Source organism: Netta rufina (genome assembly GCF_964035555.1).
Source record: "Netta rufina genome assembly, chromosome: 1".
Lineage (NCBI taxonomy): Eukaryota > Metazoa > Chordata > Aves > Anseriformes > Anatidae > Netta > Netta rufina.
This window is the reverse complement of record NC_140123.1, coordinates 182,363,048-182,382,100: the sequence shown is the minus strand read 5'-3', so window position 1 is coordinate 182,382,100 and position 19,053 is coordinate 182,363,048. Positions and strand designations below refer to the sequence as shown.

At 38.6% G+C, this 19,053-nt stretch overlaps 1 protein-coding gene across 3 annotated transcripts in view; it reads left to right on the top strand.

Moving 5' to 3' along the window:
• The window catches only part of TSPAN12 (tetraspanin 12), a 46,817-nt gene that overhangs the window by 8,475 nt on the left and 19,289 nt on the right, over window positions 1–19,053 (top strand). For 2 of the 3 annotated variants that reach the window (XM_084299397.1, XM_084299395.1), the window contains exons 2-3: window positions 5,227–5,309; window positions 5,953–6,088. In XM_084299397.1, the coding sequence (XP_084155523.1) occupies window positions 5,227–5,309; window positions 5,953–6,088 (219 nt within the window). Of the gene's footprint in view, window positions 1–4,783; window positions 4,865–5,226; window positions 5,310–5,952; window positions 6,089–19,053 lie in introns of those variants that run through there. The other variant, XM_084299396.1, reaches the window with a different exon arrangement.

Genomic DNA, 19,053 nt, shown 5'->3' with positions numbered 1-19,053 from the left:
CCCCCACCCTTACACCCCTCCCTCCCTCTCTCCCCCAAAAATGGAACCGTTTGTTTGTCCAGGGATCTGAGTCATCTGTGTTTGTTCAATGATCTGAATATTGAACTTAATTGTGAAAATGCTGTGAAAACATTGCAACATGTTCTGTTCATGACCTTGTAGTGATTCCTCCCTGCCTGCTCTGGGTAAGTCACAGCTCAGGTTACTCAAATCAATTCTAACTGGAAAAAAATCTGAAGAGTTACTTCTTTATGAAAATTGAAAGACTTATTCTGTTGAATGTTGCCATATATTGGAAGTAGTTTCCTTGGAGCAAGGAAGTTGCTTTGTAGTGCTACTGCTCAGCATCTTACGCAGAACCCAGAACTTGGCCTGAAGTTGTTTACTTCATCTGTTTTGCTCAAAAGAACTGTGTGTAATTTTTAATATGGAAGATAATTTTAGCCTTTTAACCAATTTAATAATATATGAAAAAAACAACCCACCTGCTGTCAAATGAGCAGAGTAAGTTTCATGGTTAAAATTGAGGTGCTTGAATTAGAGCAGGATGACAAGGAAATAAAAAGTCATGCATGGCAATGCATCTTATGCCCTCAAAGACTAGAATTCATGTTCATTTATTAATTAAGAATGCAGATTTATTTTCCAGTTCAGGTGTAGCTTCAAAGATATTAAGAGTAGGACAGTCACAATAATGACTTAAAGTACATACTGAAGGAATAAAATGTATTTTCCTGCATAGCTTATGTAAAAGAGTTTCAGAGATAATTTAAACTACACTTGGAAATGACCATTCCTAGCATTTTGAGTTCATTGTTGGAGACTTTATTTCCAGTTGTCTGAGGAAAGTTTTAGTAGCTTTAAAAACTTGATGCTATAAACTAGTTTGGAAGTGCAGTATATTACCGTGTGATCTGCATATTGCACATATATAAAAAATAATTTACTACCTTTGTTTAATCGGGGTGAAAATATGTTTAAAAGCGAGTATGACAGCAGACAATTTCATAAAGCCTTCGGTGTCGTGTTGATAGCTATATAACATATTGTGATGGTTTGGAATGAAATCCATAGTGACTTGTGCAGCCAGCTGCAACAAATAAAAATGTTTTACTGCCTACTAGTGTGTTATGTTTACAGCACAGCAGACTGGCTGTCATCAGAGAAGCTTGGATGAAAACTTTTTGATTAAATGATGTAACTGCTAATGTGGTGCAAATTATTTTGGTGGTTTTCTCATAAACTCGTGTCCTTTTGTCTGACTGCTCGGTATGGCTTTCCGACTGGTCGGGATTTTGCATCTAAATCAGTTATGAAGCAACTGCCAGTTTTTAAGGCCACCTTTTGTTCTGCTTCAAAATGAGCCAATGAAAACTGTAACGAGGACCTTGCCTCTGCCCATTGCAACGCTGTTTTCAAGGAGCAGAGAATTACGGTGTCAGCTGGTGATTGCTGGGAGGTTTGGGTGCACACCAAGGTTTCTGGGGAGGTTGTTGTTGCTCCTGCACATGGGCTGAGCTGCCTTGCTGATGGCCTTGTGTTTGCTGTGTTGCCAGCTGAAGATCCTCCTCCTCTGGCCTGTGTTACAAAGCGGTAGGTGCCTTGAGCCTCCTGATTTCAGGTGGTGCTTGGGGATGCTTGACATTGTTACAGAACTGTGCAGAAGCACTTTGAGTCACAAAGAAGGAGGCTGTAGGATTTGGGTGTGTTGTACTCCTGTTGTGATTCCCCTGTGGCTGGAGCAGGCGAGCCATCAAGGTGATTGATGGGTATGAGCTAATGTTTGATAATCTTTTGTCTCTAAACTAAACATCAACCTCAGTCATTAATGCAGGGCAGGCTGTTGCAAGCACATCTTTCATCCTGCATGGTGTTCCTGCCCAGAGGCTGATTTCTGCTGATCAGAAGGGATATCACTCTTTTTTTTCCCCAGCGCTACCTTTTTATGTAGCTATGAGCTACTAAGCACTTGCTGGGTTATATGCCATAAAATATGCCTTTTATAATCAGCCTATTGTTGAATTGCTTTTTTGTATTCTCATGGTCTACTCTTCTGTATGCCTCCTTATTAAATAAGGGGTTTTTGAATATTTGCATGTTCTCTTTCTGAACCATGTCTTTATGCCACCCCAATTTGACAATGCTACAGACTTTCATCGATGTGAATACAACATGTCTAAGAAGTCTGCCTTTCAGGTTATTCAGATAATAATTCACTTTGCACCTTACTTTGAAGTAGGTCCAATGATGCTTCTCATGGATAGTGTCTGTGTGGCACAAGGGTGTTGCTCAGGAAAGCGTCTGTGTAGCAGCATGGTAAGGCATTGTGCTTGTATGGTTTCTGAATGATGCTGAGCTAGCTGTTGTGTTGATGCCATGGAGGCATTGCAAGCAGAGCAGAAGGCAGTAACTGCTGAAGAAGTTAATTGTGCCGAGGGCATTCAGAGCACAGGATAGGTGAGCAGGTGAGCTATAGCTTGGTTCTCACTGTGGTTTCAGGGAGGGATTTTCTTGCGTATAATTTATATCCAAGAAGAAACAGTTGTAATTGGCTAATAGCTATTTACCCTGAATGAGAACAACCAGGGAGACCTAAATGGCTAAATGCTTTTTGAATGAAGTACGGAAGCTTTCATATAGACCTTGTTCTCATGGGTTGAAATAGCATTCATGCGGTTACATTATTGGCGAAGGTTATGTTCTCTGGGTGAAGGGAAATGGCCCTTTTCTTCCAGTTGCTGTTTGTGGTGAATGAAACCAGTCATGTTCCATGATACTTCCACAAAGCATTTCTCTAGAAGTCATGTAGCCATGTGGGCCATTGCTTTGAGATGTATCTGCCTAGGCTTCCTCCTCAGTGTTGTGAGATGAACAGAAGTCTCGTAAACATTGAAAGGTAGATTTTATGTGAGGAAGTATACAAATCTACATAGAGAGAACTCAGCTTTTAGGAAGACAGAAGTGAAAGTTCTCTCAGTTCATGATTTGCCTTTGTAGGCAGGTCCTTTCTTCTAGCAGACTGAATGGTTGTCTCAGTGGTGGGAAACCGCTTGTTTCTTTTGGTCTCTAGGAACTCCTTTCTGTCCCCTCTGTGTTTTAGCAGCTTGCTCCTTGATCTTTCTGTCTCTGAATGACCCGCAGGCTCCAAGCTCCTTGTGGTGACTTTTTTGCCTCCCTGATCCTTACCTTCTCTGAAGAAGGGTCTTCCACCTTTTGGCAAGGAATCTACCACCCTCGTTGCCTTGTGGGAATGTAATGCTGCACACAGAAGGCAGAAAGAAGAATGTGGGCTGTGAGTCCCTAGCAGAGAATGGGGACTAGGTGGTCTACCAGTCTCGAGTAGAAGAAAATATTATTTAGCAAGTGAAATCTTTTTTTTTTTTTTTTTTTTTTTTCCCCGGTGTAGTTTTTGTAGTAGGGACCATCTGGCTCTTATTAAAAGCTGCTGAGGAGTGTGGTTTTGAAGGACTTCTCACTACTGAACACCACTGCTGTAAAGCAAAGTACCAAATTTATTTCTTCTTCAAGTATCTTACTATAAATTAAACAATGGAAGTGCAAGCTAACGCTTTCTGTGTATGTATCAGCAGACCTTGTGGGAAGGGTTAAAAATGTTTTCTGTTGATTTTTGACCATAAGGAAATGTGCTACATACCTGAAGCCTTCCTTACCTCTCTTTGTGTTACAAACATGATTTTTATTGCTTGTATAACATTTGCCTGCTGCTTTCTTCCAAGAAGATTTGCAAGAGACAAGTCGTTGTCTAGGAGTTGAGCTGGGAGGAAATGCCCATTGTCCTTCCTCCTGCAGCATCCTGCGTTATCAGTTAAACAGAACAGAAAATGCTTTTCACTCCTACTGTTTCACCAACCACAGTAGCTCCCACAAAGCTTAAATGACGTGGTCCCTGACACGCATGCAGTAGGTTTGTAGCATGTGCAAGCTATTGTGGCTGTGCTTGTTGCACCCCAAGCAGCCAGCGTTCTCATTGGCACCACCCAACCCAAGGCAGCGCCTGTACTTGGTGCATCAGTTGTGAAAAGCGGGATGAAGCAGTGGGGTGGCCACTGGGACTTCCCATGATACCCCAAAAGGCAGAACTGGCCTGCTGTGAGCATGCTGCAGGCAAACACAAAGTGTTGTAAGGAGCCAGTAAGGACACAGAGGAACTTCTCTGATGCATTAGATTCGAGCCAGTAGTTCTTTGTGATAGCTTTAAGGAAATGCGCCAGGGAAGGTTGGCACTTCACATTGGTTTTAGAAGCAGTTAACATAATGGTGGGTTTTCCTAGCATCCACCTATATGATTCTTAGGTCTCCATCTCTCAGCGAGGCAGTGGTGGTTCTGAGATCCTGAGCCTGCCAGGTTCAGCCCCTGAACTACAATTTAGACTTGTGTCAGTGGGAGAGGGATCTTTGTCCAAATTCTCTGGGTGTAATAGACCAGCTGAATTCTTCAAAATGGCTTGAGAAGTACGATGCCACTGGGTGGTAAAAACTCAGCTCCACCAAGGCGGTGGCTGTTCTGGGTGGGCTCCATCTCTGGGGTTTTATTTTCTGTAGGAGCAGTACTGGTGAATGCGTAGTGGCTTTGTCTCTCAAGTGCATGGCAGCTAGACATCCAACACTCGAGTGGCCCAGGCTTTATAATCTAAGTCAAAAGAAGTGAACTTTGTCATTTTGCAGTTCAGGCAACTGAGGCTTCATAGCATGACTTTACTTGAATGAGAGAATCAGATTCTTCTAAATTTAACCACAAGATTTATCTTGTCTCCTATCAGTGCCATTGTATCCTGTATGTGGCTTCAGATGATTCTTTACTGGCTGTGCACCTGAAGGTGGCTTCATGATCTCATATGAACAGGTGGATGTCATCTCTGAGCCCTGAAAGAGTCACTGGTTTTAGCAGCATAAATTGCCCCTCTTGTTTCTATGGTACCTTGTGCAGCTGTGGGACTTAGGTCAGCATTGGCATCACTCCATGGGGTGGAAGAGAAGGTATTCCAGGCATTAATTATCCGCTCTGAAAGAGAAGATAATTGTTACTGGCTGCCTAAATACTTGGGCAACAAACCAACTCTGAGCATATAGAAGCACGATTCTGGGGACAGTCTGCTGTTCAGATAAATGATTACATGACAGATGTTATTAATCTTGTACTTAAACTATGAATGATCTTGCATTTTTTTTACATGTGTGATAAATAACTTCATCTTTTCTTTTTAGTTGATGTCCATCAGTGTTTTAGGTGTTTCTGCTTGGATGAGAGACTACCTGAATAATGTTCTCACTTTAACTGCAGAAACAAGGTAAAGCTCTCATTAAACCTCATAATCTGTGTAGGTGAATGATTGCAGTGTACATTGTTTCTTCTGTATAGCAGCTTTCCTAATTAGGATTTATAGAATTAAGAAGCCTTCAGTTAAGGTAATTATTGTTTTGATGAAAGGTGTATTCTTACAGCCATTATTGGCATCAGTTGAAATTCGAGATAAGGGAGATACAAATTTAATCTTGTTTTATTCCTCTTGACAGGGACCAATTTTTGGCCAATTGCCAACGTGTAACCATATTGTATTTCTGTACAGTTTTGAATATTTTTAGTTTTTATTTAGTTCAGAGATTTAAGAATGTTGTTATTTGTGTTCCTGCAGTGTTTATGAGCCCTGTTTATGGAACAGGGCCTCACTGTGCTACACGCTGTGCAAGTGTAGGACAGGCACTTTGCCTTTGTCCCAAAGAGGTTTCAGACTTCGCTTTCCTTACTTCCTGGTACCTGATTACAGCATTTGACTAAAAACACATTGAAGAGATTTCTCTGAAACTCGTAAGGTACTGGAAATAACACATCTGCTAATCTACCCTTTTTGTTTTAGTGCCTATATTATGTTTTTCCACTGTATAATTTTTGTGTGATTATGTTATTTTGATTGTGGTTCTGATTGGTTTCAGGGTGGAAGAGGCTGTCATTTTGACTTACTTTCCTGTGGTCCATCCAGTCATGATTGCAGTCTGCTGTTTCCTTATCCTAGTTGGAATGTTGGGCTACTGTGGAACAGTGAAAAGAAATCTGTTGCTCCTTGTCTGGGTACGTTTCATAACCTCTAACAACAGCTAACTTATGCTTCACTTCAACAATGTAAGAAAAGTTTTAATCCTCTGGCGCTAGATAAATACTGATTATTTTTTATTACCATGTTGAGTTATGGTATCAGTGAGGAATTGTAATTGCTAAGCACACAGTAGGAAAAAAATTACTGCTTAGACTGCATTATGCTATGACCGAAAGACAAACAGTGTTTCATTTTTAAAAATCTACTTCATTTAGTAAAGGAGTTCCTGAAGAGAAAAATAACTCAAACTCTTAAGTACTAATAATTACAGGAACATGAGTTGGAGTGGTCTGAAATAAACCCTTGTGCTACCCTTCTGATTCGTGAGTGTTCAATAGCTGGATAACCCAGTCTGGATAACCCAGACTTATAACTGATTGTAGGAATAAAGCAAAGTAACAGCATTTCTAGCTGATGAAATTTGTTTGAGAACGCATTCAGAAACATTACATTATTTTACATGGATGTGGAGTTTTGCACTTGCATTTAGTTGTAAGTGAGTTTAAACATAAATTTTAAGTAGTCAGCTTTTTTCCTTTGGAGGCTACGTAACTGAGCCAAGAGCAGCTGAAAACCAGTAGCCACTCCTGTGCAAGGCTTTATATAAAATTTAGCTACAGTCTTTGACTGTAAAAGGAGTTAAATGCCTTTTAATTCATCTAGAAGTCAGGGAGTTTGAGGATAGGCAACCCTTGTTCAAGAAACCCTTGAACAAATTTCAAATATTTAGATTTTAAAAATATTAACAACAAATATTTAGACCTTTGGCAACGCTGAAATCAAGGATGTCGTGTACCTGCATGCCTCTAAGAAATCTAAGTGGTAGAGCTCTCTTTGCAGAGCTGGTCTTTGTCTTTTAGTGCAAGGATTAGTGGAATTCCAAGTAGTGTGTACATGTAAGCAATGGACGTGAGAGAGGTATATTAGATTTGGCTAATGTTTTTTTATGGGAGAATGTGGACTGGTAAAGTCCTTCAGCTCTTGAGGATATCTTGGAGTCTTGTAAATGTAGAATTGGCTTCTTGCTGTTGTTTTTTTTTCTACTGAATTGTATGTTGGGTTCTTCCAAAATGTGTACAGTTGTACTTTTCTAATGGTTTAAGGCGAAAGTACACGATGCCCGTACCTCAAAAATATTATACAAAATGACCCCCAAAAAAACAAAGTGAGAAGTTGTCTGAGATTTATGCAACCATTGCTTTTATCCAATTGGAAATACTCAGGAAACAATCAGGAAACTGTACTGGGGTTTTGCATTAATTTTTTTTTTTTTTTTCCTTTGAGAAAATTGGGGTAAGCTTTATTTGAGATTTCAAACAGGAGGTATGTATCACAAGTGTCCCTTAATTGCAAGATGGCAAACACTGCTTCTCCTTTTGGATATTAAGCATCTAGTACAATATTAAGATTATTGTTTCAAAGTTATATAATTAGGAAAAATTATCATTTAATTATGAAAGATTTCTAATGCAATAGTCATGCATATTATATTTCTAGATCTTGCAAATCAGTGAGAACAAGTTCTCTGACACGTTACTTAGTTATAAGCACTTGCATAAAACTAACAATTTTATGTAATTTCATACTATGTAATTATCAAGTAATCTTACATATTTTGTATAGGGCCATTCATATATTTTTGTTTTATATAGATAATGAAAGTACTAAAAGATGGTAAACTTCATTAAGCTCTTATTTCTTCTGGTAAGGTTGTAAGATTATTTTCATTGTGTGTTTTATGGTGGTGATAACTTTTAATGGGAATTAAAATTAATTAAAAGGCAAAAGCAACTACATAGGCCAATGTTATTTAGCATATGAAAAAAATGTTTTTGCTATAAAACTTTCAAAAAATCATAACTAGTTACAAAGGAACAATAAGAAAGAAGTTAAAACTGATGTTTGCCTTCAGTTTATTTAAGCTGCCTGTGGAAAGAAGTCAGTTATGGCTTTTACAGCCATCTGGAAATAAATTATTCGAAGTGTGTTTAGGCAGTCAAATCACACTATATCAAAACAAGACATTTCTGTCATTTACCTTGCACTATTTCATTCTCAGGAGCCTTAGAATTTGTTCTTGCTAGTGAAGCTGATAAGCAAAACTAAGCTATCTTAAGTATGTTGTTGTTTTTGATTAATTGCTAATACAATCTTGTTACACTGCACAAGTATGCAGACAAAAGTCAATGCTTCATTCATCAGACTAATCAGAAAAGTGACGGATCTACAAAATGAGCTTTTGTAAAACCAGATGACCTAAAACAAAAGAATCTTCATGTAAAACATTAACAACCTCTTCGATCATGGTTTTAATCTTCTTTTTGAAGTCCACAGCAGCCATAATGACAGCAAGCAAAGATACTTGGATCCAAATCATGATGTTCCTGACAGCATACTAATTGCTAGTGCTAATGTGGTTAATTGAATTGGATTCTTGTAAAAATCTAATAAAGCATAAGGACTGTAAAATGTATATATCAGTCTGTTACATATTTTTCATTCAACGGAATACTGTATCTAGTTTCCAAATTTTATCTTGCAATTAAATGTTTGAAACTTTTCCAGCTTCATGTGAGGCATAAATATAAATTGAATTAATGTTTATTCTGCCTTATAGTAAGAAAGTAGAACACCTCAGTATTCTGAGGTGTATGCTCTGGATTGTTTGTAGAACCAGCAATTTTAAACTACAAACATTTAACTTTAATTGTTTTAGGAATATATAGCCCTGAGGGCTAGTGGTATAAATAACCCAGGGTGTATACTGTGAGTGTCTGTAATGTCTTTTTTTTTTTTTTTTTTGTTCTGCAAATGACCAACATCCTAACTTAGAAATGAATATTTCAGGTGCTGAAGATCTCTTCAAAATTATTGTGAGGTTGTCTCGCTGCATTTTGCAGCATTGACAGTTCAAGTATTAGGACAAATCCTCTAAGATGGGTAGGTTTGATTATTGTTCATATGATAAATGACTGTTTTATTCCATCATAGTATTTCATACTCCAGATATCTGCAGCTTACTCTACTAGTATTGTAGAACAAACTTTAACAAACTAAAACCAACCAAACAAAAAAAACCCACACCACAAACAAACAAAAATACTTTTTTGTGTGTGTGTGTGCTTGTGTGAGGATTTATAAAAAGAAAATAGATGTGATCTTAGGAACATCTGGTCATCTTGATTTAGAACTATAACATACAGCTTATGTATTTCATAGCCCTTGGGATTTAAATAAAGTTAACTACAGCTATAGAGTTAACCATAGGGAGAGGCTGCCAGGGGGATGTTGTGTTGCATGTTGCGTGAGGCTTTGACTTGTGGCTTTTGCTTTGTGTTCTGCTGCAGCTAGGGTCACATCTCATAAATGGTCTGGCCTCTTTCCAGATGCCATTTCCATTGTATATCAGATATGTACTCCAAAGACTTCACTAAAAGCACATTGTTCACTTGTAGGCCTGTTCTACCACTTGTGATGTGTGTCCTATTTCAGGGGAGACTACCTGACAGGTTTCTGAAATACATGCAAAGGGGGAACAGATTATCTTCTGAGACTGTGATTTCTCAAGATTGCAACATGCTTGGAATGACTTCCGTGAGAATTCTAGCCAAGCACTCCTTCTGTTTTTAATGTAAGGTGAACAATAGCAACAAGTTTAGTTAGAATTCAGCTTGATTCTGTTCTAAATATTTTAAGAGATTAAAAAAAAAAAAAAAAAAGCACATCTGGATGTTAGTGTGCTTTTGTTCTGTAAGTGTTCTATTTACTAAGTTTATATGGTTGCGATGCCTACCAATATACAAGCATAACATGAATTCCTCAGTACTTCCATTTTCTTCTAGTTTGATTCACTTAAAAATGAGTCTCATGCTTTAAGTCAAATGAAATTCTTCTACTGTGTTTTCTAAAAATCTGCATTGAGAGGGTTTTTCAGAGGCACAGAAGAAATTCCTTACCTTTTGTATCTAGAAAATTGCTTTTAGAAAGGATACCATTTCTAATATAAGACCATATTGCCCAAGTAAGTTTTAAGTTTACAGTAACTTTCTTCTAAAGAGAAAGCTGTTGCTGTTTATCAGGAAAATTCAGTGCATCTAGCACAGTGCAAAATTATACTAAGTTAAATAATTCCAGTGGTTCCATCTGTATGTTTAAAAATGATCGAACCAAAGCGTCAGAGGTAGATGTTTTTTAATATTAACCACAAAAATAACCTCTTCTATAGAGAAACTTTTGTTGCATACTGGAGCCTTATTTTCTTCTTTCCTGTTAACATTTATAGTAAACTTTGCTCAAGAGTTTTCTAGTTTACTGATAGGAATACTTTACAAAACCAGAAACACTTCTGACTTAGATTCCTGTTGTCACCAGTGTGTTAACTGAACTGTAATAGTAATTCAGTGAATCTTCCTTTGCTCAGCTTGGCCCAGGAGGGCAGCTTTATTCTCATTGTTCCAGCCATGCAATATAGTTGCACCCAATATTTTTGTCTATTAAGGGGTTGGTTTGTTGCTGATTCAGTGGCAGGCTAGTCGGTGAGAGTGTTAGCAAAATGTGCAGTAGCACTTTGTAGTGAGGAGTTGAGGAAAAGTGGGTTACTCATGGTTGGAAGTTTGGGAATGAGATGGAGACCCAGGCTTATTTTTTATTTAGAGAATTGGGCTGTGATGCCAGCCTGAAATGGAAGATCTGGACCTCTTCACGTCAGTGTATTGACTTTGTAAACAGTCCAAGGATGACAAGCTGGAGTCCAGGTTTTGTGGTTCTTGTTATGGTTTTTCCAAAAATTATTTAACTTAAAAAAAAAAAAAAAAAGAAAAAAAAAGGAGAGAAAAAAAAAAAGAACTATTCTTTTACCTTTTGTCTTCTGAAGCTGTACATGTTTTGGATTGTTTTTAAGCTCTGCTATGTACATAGCCTAACTTCATTGAAAAAGCAATGAAAACAACAAAACCAAGTTGTGCGCATATTCTCTGAGAATAGTAACCTTAAGGGTGTGTAAATTTTATGAAGTTTTTGTTTCATTTAAACAGCAAGAGGAAACTCTGTTTCTTGACAAAAACCTCTTCATGAAAATCCCACTGGAAAATATTTTCCTGGCTGGAGTTGTATTGCAAATTCTGGCATTTATTGCTATGACTTTTCTGTAATTATAGCATTCAAACATATCTGGCTGTGCTTTCTCAAAAGGAAAAACTGTTAGGAATATTTGATCAATAGGGCAAGTTTTCGTACTGATTTTCATCATAAAATTGTCAGAGAAATAAATATTGTTGAGAGCTAAATATTCTTAGACCCCTGTTGGTGTGTGGTCAAACTGTTAATTCAGTTGTGGCAGAACTGGGTTGCAGATTGGAACTTGACAGGCTGAATTGTCTACTAAACAAGTTGAAACACAACCAGATAAAGCATCAAAATTATTTACTTACCAGAAGTATCTCATCATTTGGACCAGATGATCTTGGAGGTCTTCCCCAACCTTAATGGTTCTATGATTATTAAACTACTAAGCATCGAAAGGGAAGAAATATCTGACAAACATACTTACCCCATCCCATGAAGTTTATCCCATGCAGTTTAGAATTAGACAGACTAGAGTTCTTATTTTTTGCATTTTGTGCCTCTTTCATCAGCATCTCTTCATATAAAGATGGTGTGACTGGGAGGAAAACATATTCATAAGACAGGTTAGCCTGCCTTTGTGAAAGATAATTTAAGTCATTTAAGAAAGATGGATTTAAGTCAGTTGATAATACTGTAGTACAGATTAGATGAGAAGCCAGTACTGTGCTAAAACCCAAGTTCAGATGGTCAGTAAGTAAGAGGCTGGACATGTGGCTTGCATATCTAAAAGTTGCTTGTTTGACATTCCATTTCTAAGATAAAATACGCTTAAAGTTTACCAATGTTAATTATCTCCCAGTAAATTCAGATATGAGCAATTTTCTGAAGAAAATAAATACAGGACTTCTTTTTTTTGTTGTTGTTTTGTTTTACATATTTCTAATTTTCAGTCTGAAGCTGAGCTGCATGCGATGTCTTATAATGTATAACCATCTTTTTGTCTTGAGACTGGATAGAGGGTAAGCTTCTTTCCTGTTCAGAACAGGATTTTAAAGGTACAAATAAATGGTTAGATTTTGAGAACAGCGTTGGTGGTGCCACAGAATAAAGCTTGGCTTTTCTGGAGAGGGTGTGTTGTGTGGGTCTCAGAGCACAGGGAGTGGACTACGGTGGTCTTAGTGTCTGGTGCCAGCCTCTCTCTCTGACTGCCTAGGCATGAAGCGTGCTGTGGTGACCCTGTCTTCTCAACACAAACGTACGTTGCTGTGTATGTATTTCCAAGACTTTTTCCAAGGCAAGTGCTTTGAAACCATATGTAATTTTCTTAGCTAAACGAAGGAGCTTAAAGAGAAGAGATACAAGTTGCCTAGCTTTATGGGTTCTTGGGAGGCATTTAGAGATGCAGATTGCTGTCTGTTGGACAAACAACAAATGAGCTGATGTGCGTTTGAACAGCAAGGAAGGAGAAGTGTTAGGGTGGAGGAGCATGTCAGGAATTGAGCTGGTGGGAGTGCCCTGGTCTTCTGGTGAATGCTTGGCTTTGATCCAAATGTTTGCTGGGCTCAGGCTGATGATCACCCCTCTACTTAGCAGCTGCCTTCTAATACAGGGGCACAGCCAGCACAGTACGGTTTGATGCAATTACCCGGTAGCTTCAGAATAAAAACTGACCAACAACTCCAAGGCCTTTCAGGCTTATGCAAGGTTCGACACCATGATGATGATGCTGTCAGTTAAAATGGGTTTTTCATGTACTTCTGCAACAGTGAAGAGCCTCTTGCTCATCCTTTTGGAAAAAGGCATAGTGCTAAGTTGAAAGGTACATATCTGTTGAAAGTAGTCATTTTGTGGTCCCGCTATGTTTTCAGTTTGAAACATGCTGCCTGAACTTCTGTGTCACATTTTGCTCTACATGCCGTACTTTAGGTTAACCTGATGAGGGTTGAGCATTTTGCCTTCTTTTTGGGATGTATGTCCTGAGTATTGGTTTTACAACGTGTTGCTGGGTCTGGCCTCAAAATTAAAAGTTTTCATGTGAACTTTGTTCCTTTTATTTTCCTTGTTCCCATTTTCCCCCATTCCTACTTATGCTGTTAATATTATTTTCTTCTTACAACTTCCTGAAAGTCATTGATGTCCAGGGAAGTAAAGAGGACTGAAATGCTCTCTGATGAATGGAGGAGGAAAGATAGTAGTAATTGAAGTGTGATGATGGAAGTAGGTACTAGGAAGCTATTGAAAGAACAGGGTCTGATATGACAGTAGATACAAGGGATTGGGGTGCTGAGGCAAGAAAGTGGGTAGCGATACCGGGATGAGAATGAAGGGTGCATCTTCACAGAAGAGAGAAGATGGAGACCTGCTCAGATTATATGTTTTCTTGTTGCTGTAGGGCATTTTTTTCCTTCTGTCCTTCCCAGCTCCAAGCCAATAGCTTGTTTGCCCAGCTTCTTGTCCTCCAGTGAAAGGAACAGGGAACAGAAGAGTTCCAGAAAGGAGGGGAGTAAGTGACTAAGGAGATCCACAAAGCCCAGTCAAACCTCCGTGTATTGTCTAAAATGCAGCCCAGCCTCACCAGTGGCCTACCTTTATTGTCACAAAGTGAAAATGGAGTGCACATCCTGTCATGTAAATTTATCTCTTTCCTGGCTAATCTCACTGTCCTGACTAATTAACCGCAGAGGCACTGTGCTACGTGCGGTATGGATTTTGTTTCTGAGAAGAGCACTTTTCACTCACAATGGTGAATGTTAGAAGTGTTTTGGGGCATGCTGAAGCAGACTTACTGTGTGTGTCAGCACTGACATGGCCTATTTTACAAGGAGAAATGATTTTTTTGAACAAAAAAGCATTTTTTAAGTGTTTAATTGCCTTGATAGAAAATGAAGGGGGGGAGGGGAAGTGATTAAGGGGGCTGCATTTTGAAAAATCTGTACAGAACAGGAAACTTTAGTTTTTCATATAAATCCTATGAAATATGGGGAGAAGAAGGGGGAAAGGAATATTCTAAGCCCTGAGGAAATTATGGTCTAACGTCTATCTTTACCAAAGTCCTGTTTAGTACTTTACCCTGACCTTGCAGTGACCCTTATTCCTTGGAGTTCGTTGACTTGAGGTAATTGAGCCTGGGGCAAATAAATCCTAATAATTGTCTGAAGTGCACATTTGCTTATTTCCAAAGTAATACCTGTTTTCTTACATAAACAAGATCAAGTGTTAAAGTATAATATTTAAAACATATCATTTCTATCTCATAGAGGAATGGAGGCTGTGAACCAAGTTTTTACAGTTCATAAGTAAAATCGTCTATTTTTTAAAAAGGCAAACAGGCCAATCAAGAGAATTTGGACACATACCTTCAAAATCTAAAATGTTCATTTCCATACATAACAAAAGCCATTTATTTTATTCAGAAAAATAGTTATAAAGGTTTTTGGGAAAAGTGATCATTATTTATATAAGCCTTGGATTTCACAAAGCTCTCAGACATCAAGACCATTTGTACAGAATGATTAAATTGGGTGATCTGGGAAACTGAAATACAAAACATTTGATCAATTTGCTGTGGAATGTATTTATTTTGAAGGACTGGATGGCATTCAGTAGCTGGTGTTGTAAGCTGGTGGTTTCAGCCCATTTCCTTGTTGACTCGTGACTGCATCCCTCACAAATTCTTGCATTGTCAAGCCAGTAAACCAAATTTTAGATCAGGATGACAAATGAACTGTTAATCCCTTCAGGGCAGGGCTGAAGGAGCTGGGGAAAGGGAAGAGGGGGGGAGGCAAGGAAAGTTTGCACTGCAGGAGTGGATAAACAAGATTTCAGTTAGCTGTGCAGCTTGTCAGACTCTTTAATGAGTGCTTGCTCCCTTTCTAAAAAGTATAGCTGGATCAATCATTAAAATAGCCTCATTAGCTGTTAAACTGACAAAATTAGAGGAAACCATAGCTTGTAACTTGCTGAGGGAGGAAGGACTTTTTATTATTTTTTTTCACTGGAAGAGTCTGGTTCCTGTTGGTAATCAGGCTCTGTGGCGGTGGCCATCTGACGTTTCGTAGGGTGCAGACAGATGTCTGGATGGCTTGTGTCTCCGAAGAATAAGGCTGATGCTCTCAGGCTGTTGGCCATTGGGAAGTGCTCTACATAACCCTCTTAAAATCTTTTGGCATCTGTTTTACATACCATGTACTGCAGTCGTTCAGAGGTTCCCGTAAGGCTCTGTTCTGCAGCTGCTTGCCCTTGGAATCTCCCTCAGCCCCTGCCCTTCTCTGTCAGATCTTTCTGGCCTCTCTTGCCATTTGGACCACGTTGCCCAAGAAGGTGAGAGCATCAGACAGCAAGGCTGAGGAGGCTGGACTTGCTGAGCAGTTACTTTTTGTTTGCTCTGACGTGAGAGTTGTGGTTTTTCCTGAGTCTGGAAAAAGCATGTTATCTTCTGGGAGAAAAGAAAAACGCTTGGGAGGAGAGAGCTAAAGCTTGAAAATAGATGTTTATTAAATGAAATGCAAAGCACGTGAGTGATGATTCATTAACAAGTGTAACTTATTCTTCAAAAATTGAATGATATTTAGAGTCTTGTAGACCAGATTTGCCAGCAGCTGGAACATCCCCCACGCTTTCATTTTTTCTTCACCATATTGCATTTTCTGACTCCAGCCGTTGTTTGCTTTTGCCATTGCTTTCATATACAGAATGCTCTCTTGCTTTCTCACTGTTCAGAATTCAAAAGAAGCTAATACTTTTAGTATGTTGTGTGATGGGATATACTCATTGTCTAGAGAAGAACTTAGACTGTGAAGTGTCCTCAGGTTTTCCAGAGCAGTAGTATCTAACCAGGCTTCTGTAAGAACAGACTGAATAGGGTCTAGACCCAGTAAAAGGAGTGTTACGTAATACGGAAACCAAAACGTGTGAGGAAAGAAAAAGGTCAATTAAGCCATTCTTATGCCTTTCTGATGAAATTTGGTGGCTGCAGAGCCATGTCTCTGTTGTGTTTTCATGAGCTGCCTAGCCTCTTGCTTCCAAATCATACTTCCAGGCTGCAAACAACATGGGAATACCATGAGCAGGATCTAAAAGAGTGAGTGGGGATTTTTTTAGGTCTTTGATTCTCCCAGTGCTTGACATAACAGCCCCCTAATTTTACAGGTTATAGTAGTTGAATGCTGAGGAGGCATTCAATAAGTCATTGGCAAAAAAAATTGCCAAACCCAGCTGTAGCAGCAAAAAAAAGCCATGTGCTAATACTTCAGGAACATGAGCTATAAATAGCTTTGTAGTATAGCTACTCTTACTGCCTCGGCTGCTTGTCACAAGAGGCTAATAGTGATTTGTAGGTCAATAAATATCCTAGGTCATCAGATTTCTGTTAGGGCTTCTGCTCTTAGCTTAATTTCTGGCATAAAGCTTACACTAGAGTTTGAAAGGGCATCTGTGGAGGACTGTCATGGAGTTTTTTATCTGTGCCAGCAGGATTATTTTGATGGTAGGTAATAGAATATGGAATATTCACGTTGCCCTGGCTGTTGCAGTGAAGACTGCTGAAGCTGACTACATTTTTAACTCTAGTTTTCTTTTTCCTTTGCTAATTGTATCTAGAATTGGTTTCTTCCACTGTGAAATATCTCTGAAAAAATCCATAGTCTTGGAGATACTTTGGAGAAGAGCATTTACAATAGGGGGACTGGAGTGGGAGGAAGAGGAAGAAAATTTTTGTAAATTCCCACAATGTACTGTTTTCTGAAATCTGGAGTCATTTTTTGATGGTCCTGTTGCCATGTTAGTAGCCGAAATAGGTTAGTTTTCACAAGTTCTTTTCACCTGTTGCCCAAAAGCATAGACAAGTTGCAATATTATTCAGTGATTAATTGCAAGCATCATGTGGCATATTCAAGATAGAAAAAAATAATCTCTATAACTGCAGTGAGTCTTGAATTACATCTCTGCATGAAACGTGCTTCATACTTTATATCCTTCCCTGTAGTTACCCACAATTGCATCCAAAAAATCTATGCTCTGCAGTACAGAAAGCCATAAAAAAGATTCTGTGAGGGAGATACTTCATATGGTGCCATTCACTACACTCAGAACAGAACATGAATTGTTAGGGGAAAAACAAACAAACAAACAAAAAAAAACCAACAACTTTTTAAACTAATGCAAAATATCTTTGATTTTTGTCATAATGATTTTCCACTTCATAATGATTTTGCACTTACTATTGCAATTTTATATGTATCTAAATGATGGAAACCATTGAGAAAGAAATGTGTTCCTGTGATGTGTTCTGTGGTGGTAGTCTTTTGCTTAGTTTGGTAGAGGAAATAGAATAGCCAAAAGCCTGTCATAATTTAATTAGGATAAATTAATTTTATAGTTCCTTTTTTTAAGCCTTACACAGAGAGGGAAGAAGACATTTTGGGCATATGCCAGTGTGTATATGCTCCACATATGGAGCACTGACATGTGGAGCTTGTACCCTCTTCTGTGATGCCACTGCTGTGTGCAGGAATTTTATTCAGATTAAAACTTGTGATCCATTTAGACAATCCACACAGATCTTTCTAAAAATAGTTTTGAACTAGTTTGATGTTTTTAATGCGTATCTGCAAATAGCATGTACCTTTGTGGTGATTTAACAGGTTGATAGCATTTATGCAAGTAGGTATCTGAATAATTATCTGAGTAAGAATAAAACCTACAATTTCAGTGCCAGTCCCCATTTTTATTTTTTTTTTTTTTAATTCTTGATCATTTGAGAATTACTTCTTTTCTGTGGTTGAATTTTTAGCATTATTGGATTTTCATTCTGTTATCTTGCTGTGCCTTTGTATTATTATATGGGAATTTGCTGGAGCAGTGAATTTATGGCTGTCCAATTCCTTAACAAGAAGGGGTGTTATAACTTGTAGTAGCTGAGTGTGATCTTGCAGTGTCTTTGCACTTACTGTGAGTGTTCACTGTGATAGGTTTCCTTGCTATTGATGTGTCTTTTCTGCATCAGTGGATTCAGGGCAGGATGAGCATGTAAACTGTGGTCACTTTTACGCCTGCATCACATGAAGAGTGTTCCAGGAGAACAGTGTCTCATTACAGTTTAGGGAATATGCTTAATGTCTTTCTTGGCCCTTCATCCCCCCGTCATTTCCCCATCCCTTTGAAGGTAGTTTTCACAGAAATTACTTTGTTTTTATTCCCACTTACTTTCTGTTTACTGTTTTGCATAAGAAAGGAAGAGGAAAAGGATTATTCTGAACTCCATAGCTCGCGTTCCTTTGTGCCTGTCTCATGAGTGATGTGCTGGAAAAGTACAGTTGTTCAAACCTCCACAGGCCATTAATGCAGCAGCTCTCTATTCTGGGGACAGAGCTGCATACGCATACCCATCTGTTGCTAGAGGATTCCAGGTGCTTGTGCAAGGCTCTGGGTATTAGGAGAGATGCCTCTGCTGGAAAACTACTGCTTTACCGAGCTGCTTTGTTCCTTTCTTCCTCCCCTGGGCCAGTGTCAGTGAGCAAGTTAAACGAGGGAGTTACAGGGGAACCAGCTCCTGCTAATTGACAACATCCATTTGACACTGTGGGGATACCGAAGTTTAGGATCTTGGCCACATGCATGTCCCTGGCTTAGAGAGAAGCAGTGTCTCTGGTATTCTTTATTTCTTTTTTAAATTGGGAAATATTTTTACTTTGATTCACTACTCTCAAGGGTGTTTTCTACTGGCATTTCAGTCATCCATCTTTTCTCAAAACAACAAAATTTTAGTCTTTTCCACAGCCTTGCTTGTGGAAGTCCTTCAGTGAAACCAATTCAGCCAGATTTGTAACAGGATGAAGGAGCCACCTCTATTTTTTGATGGTTTTGCATAGTCTTAATA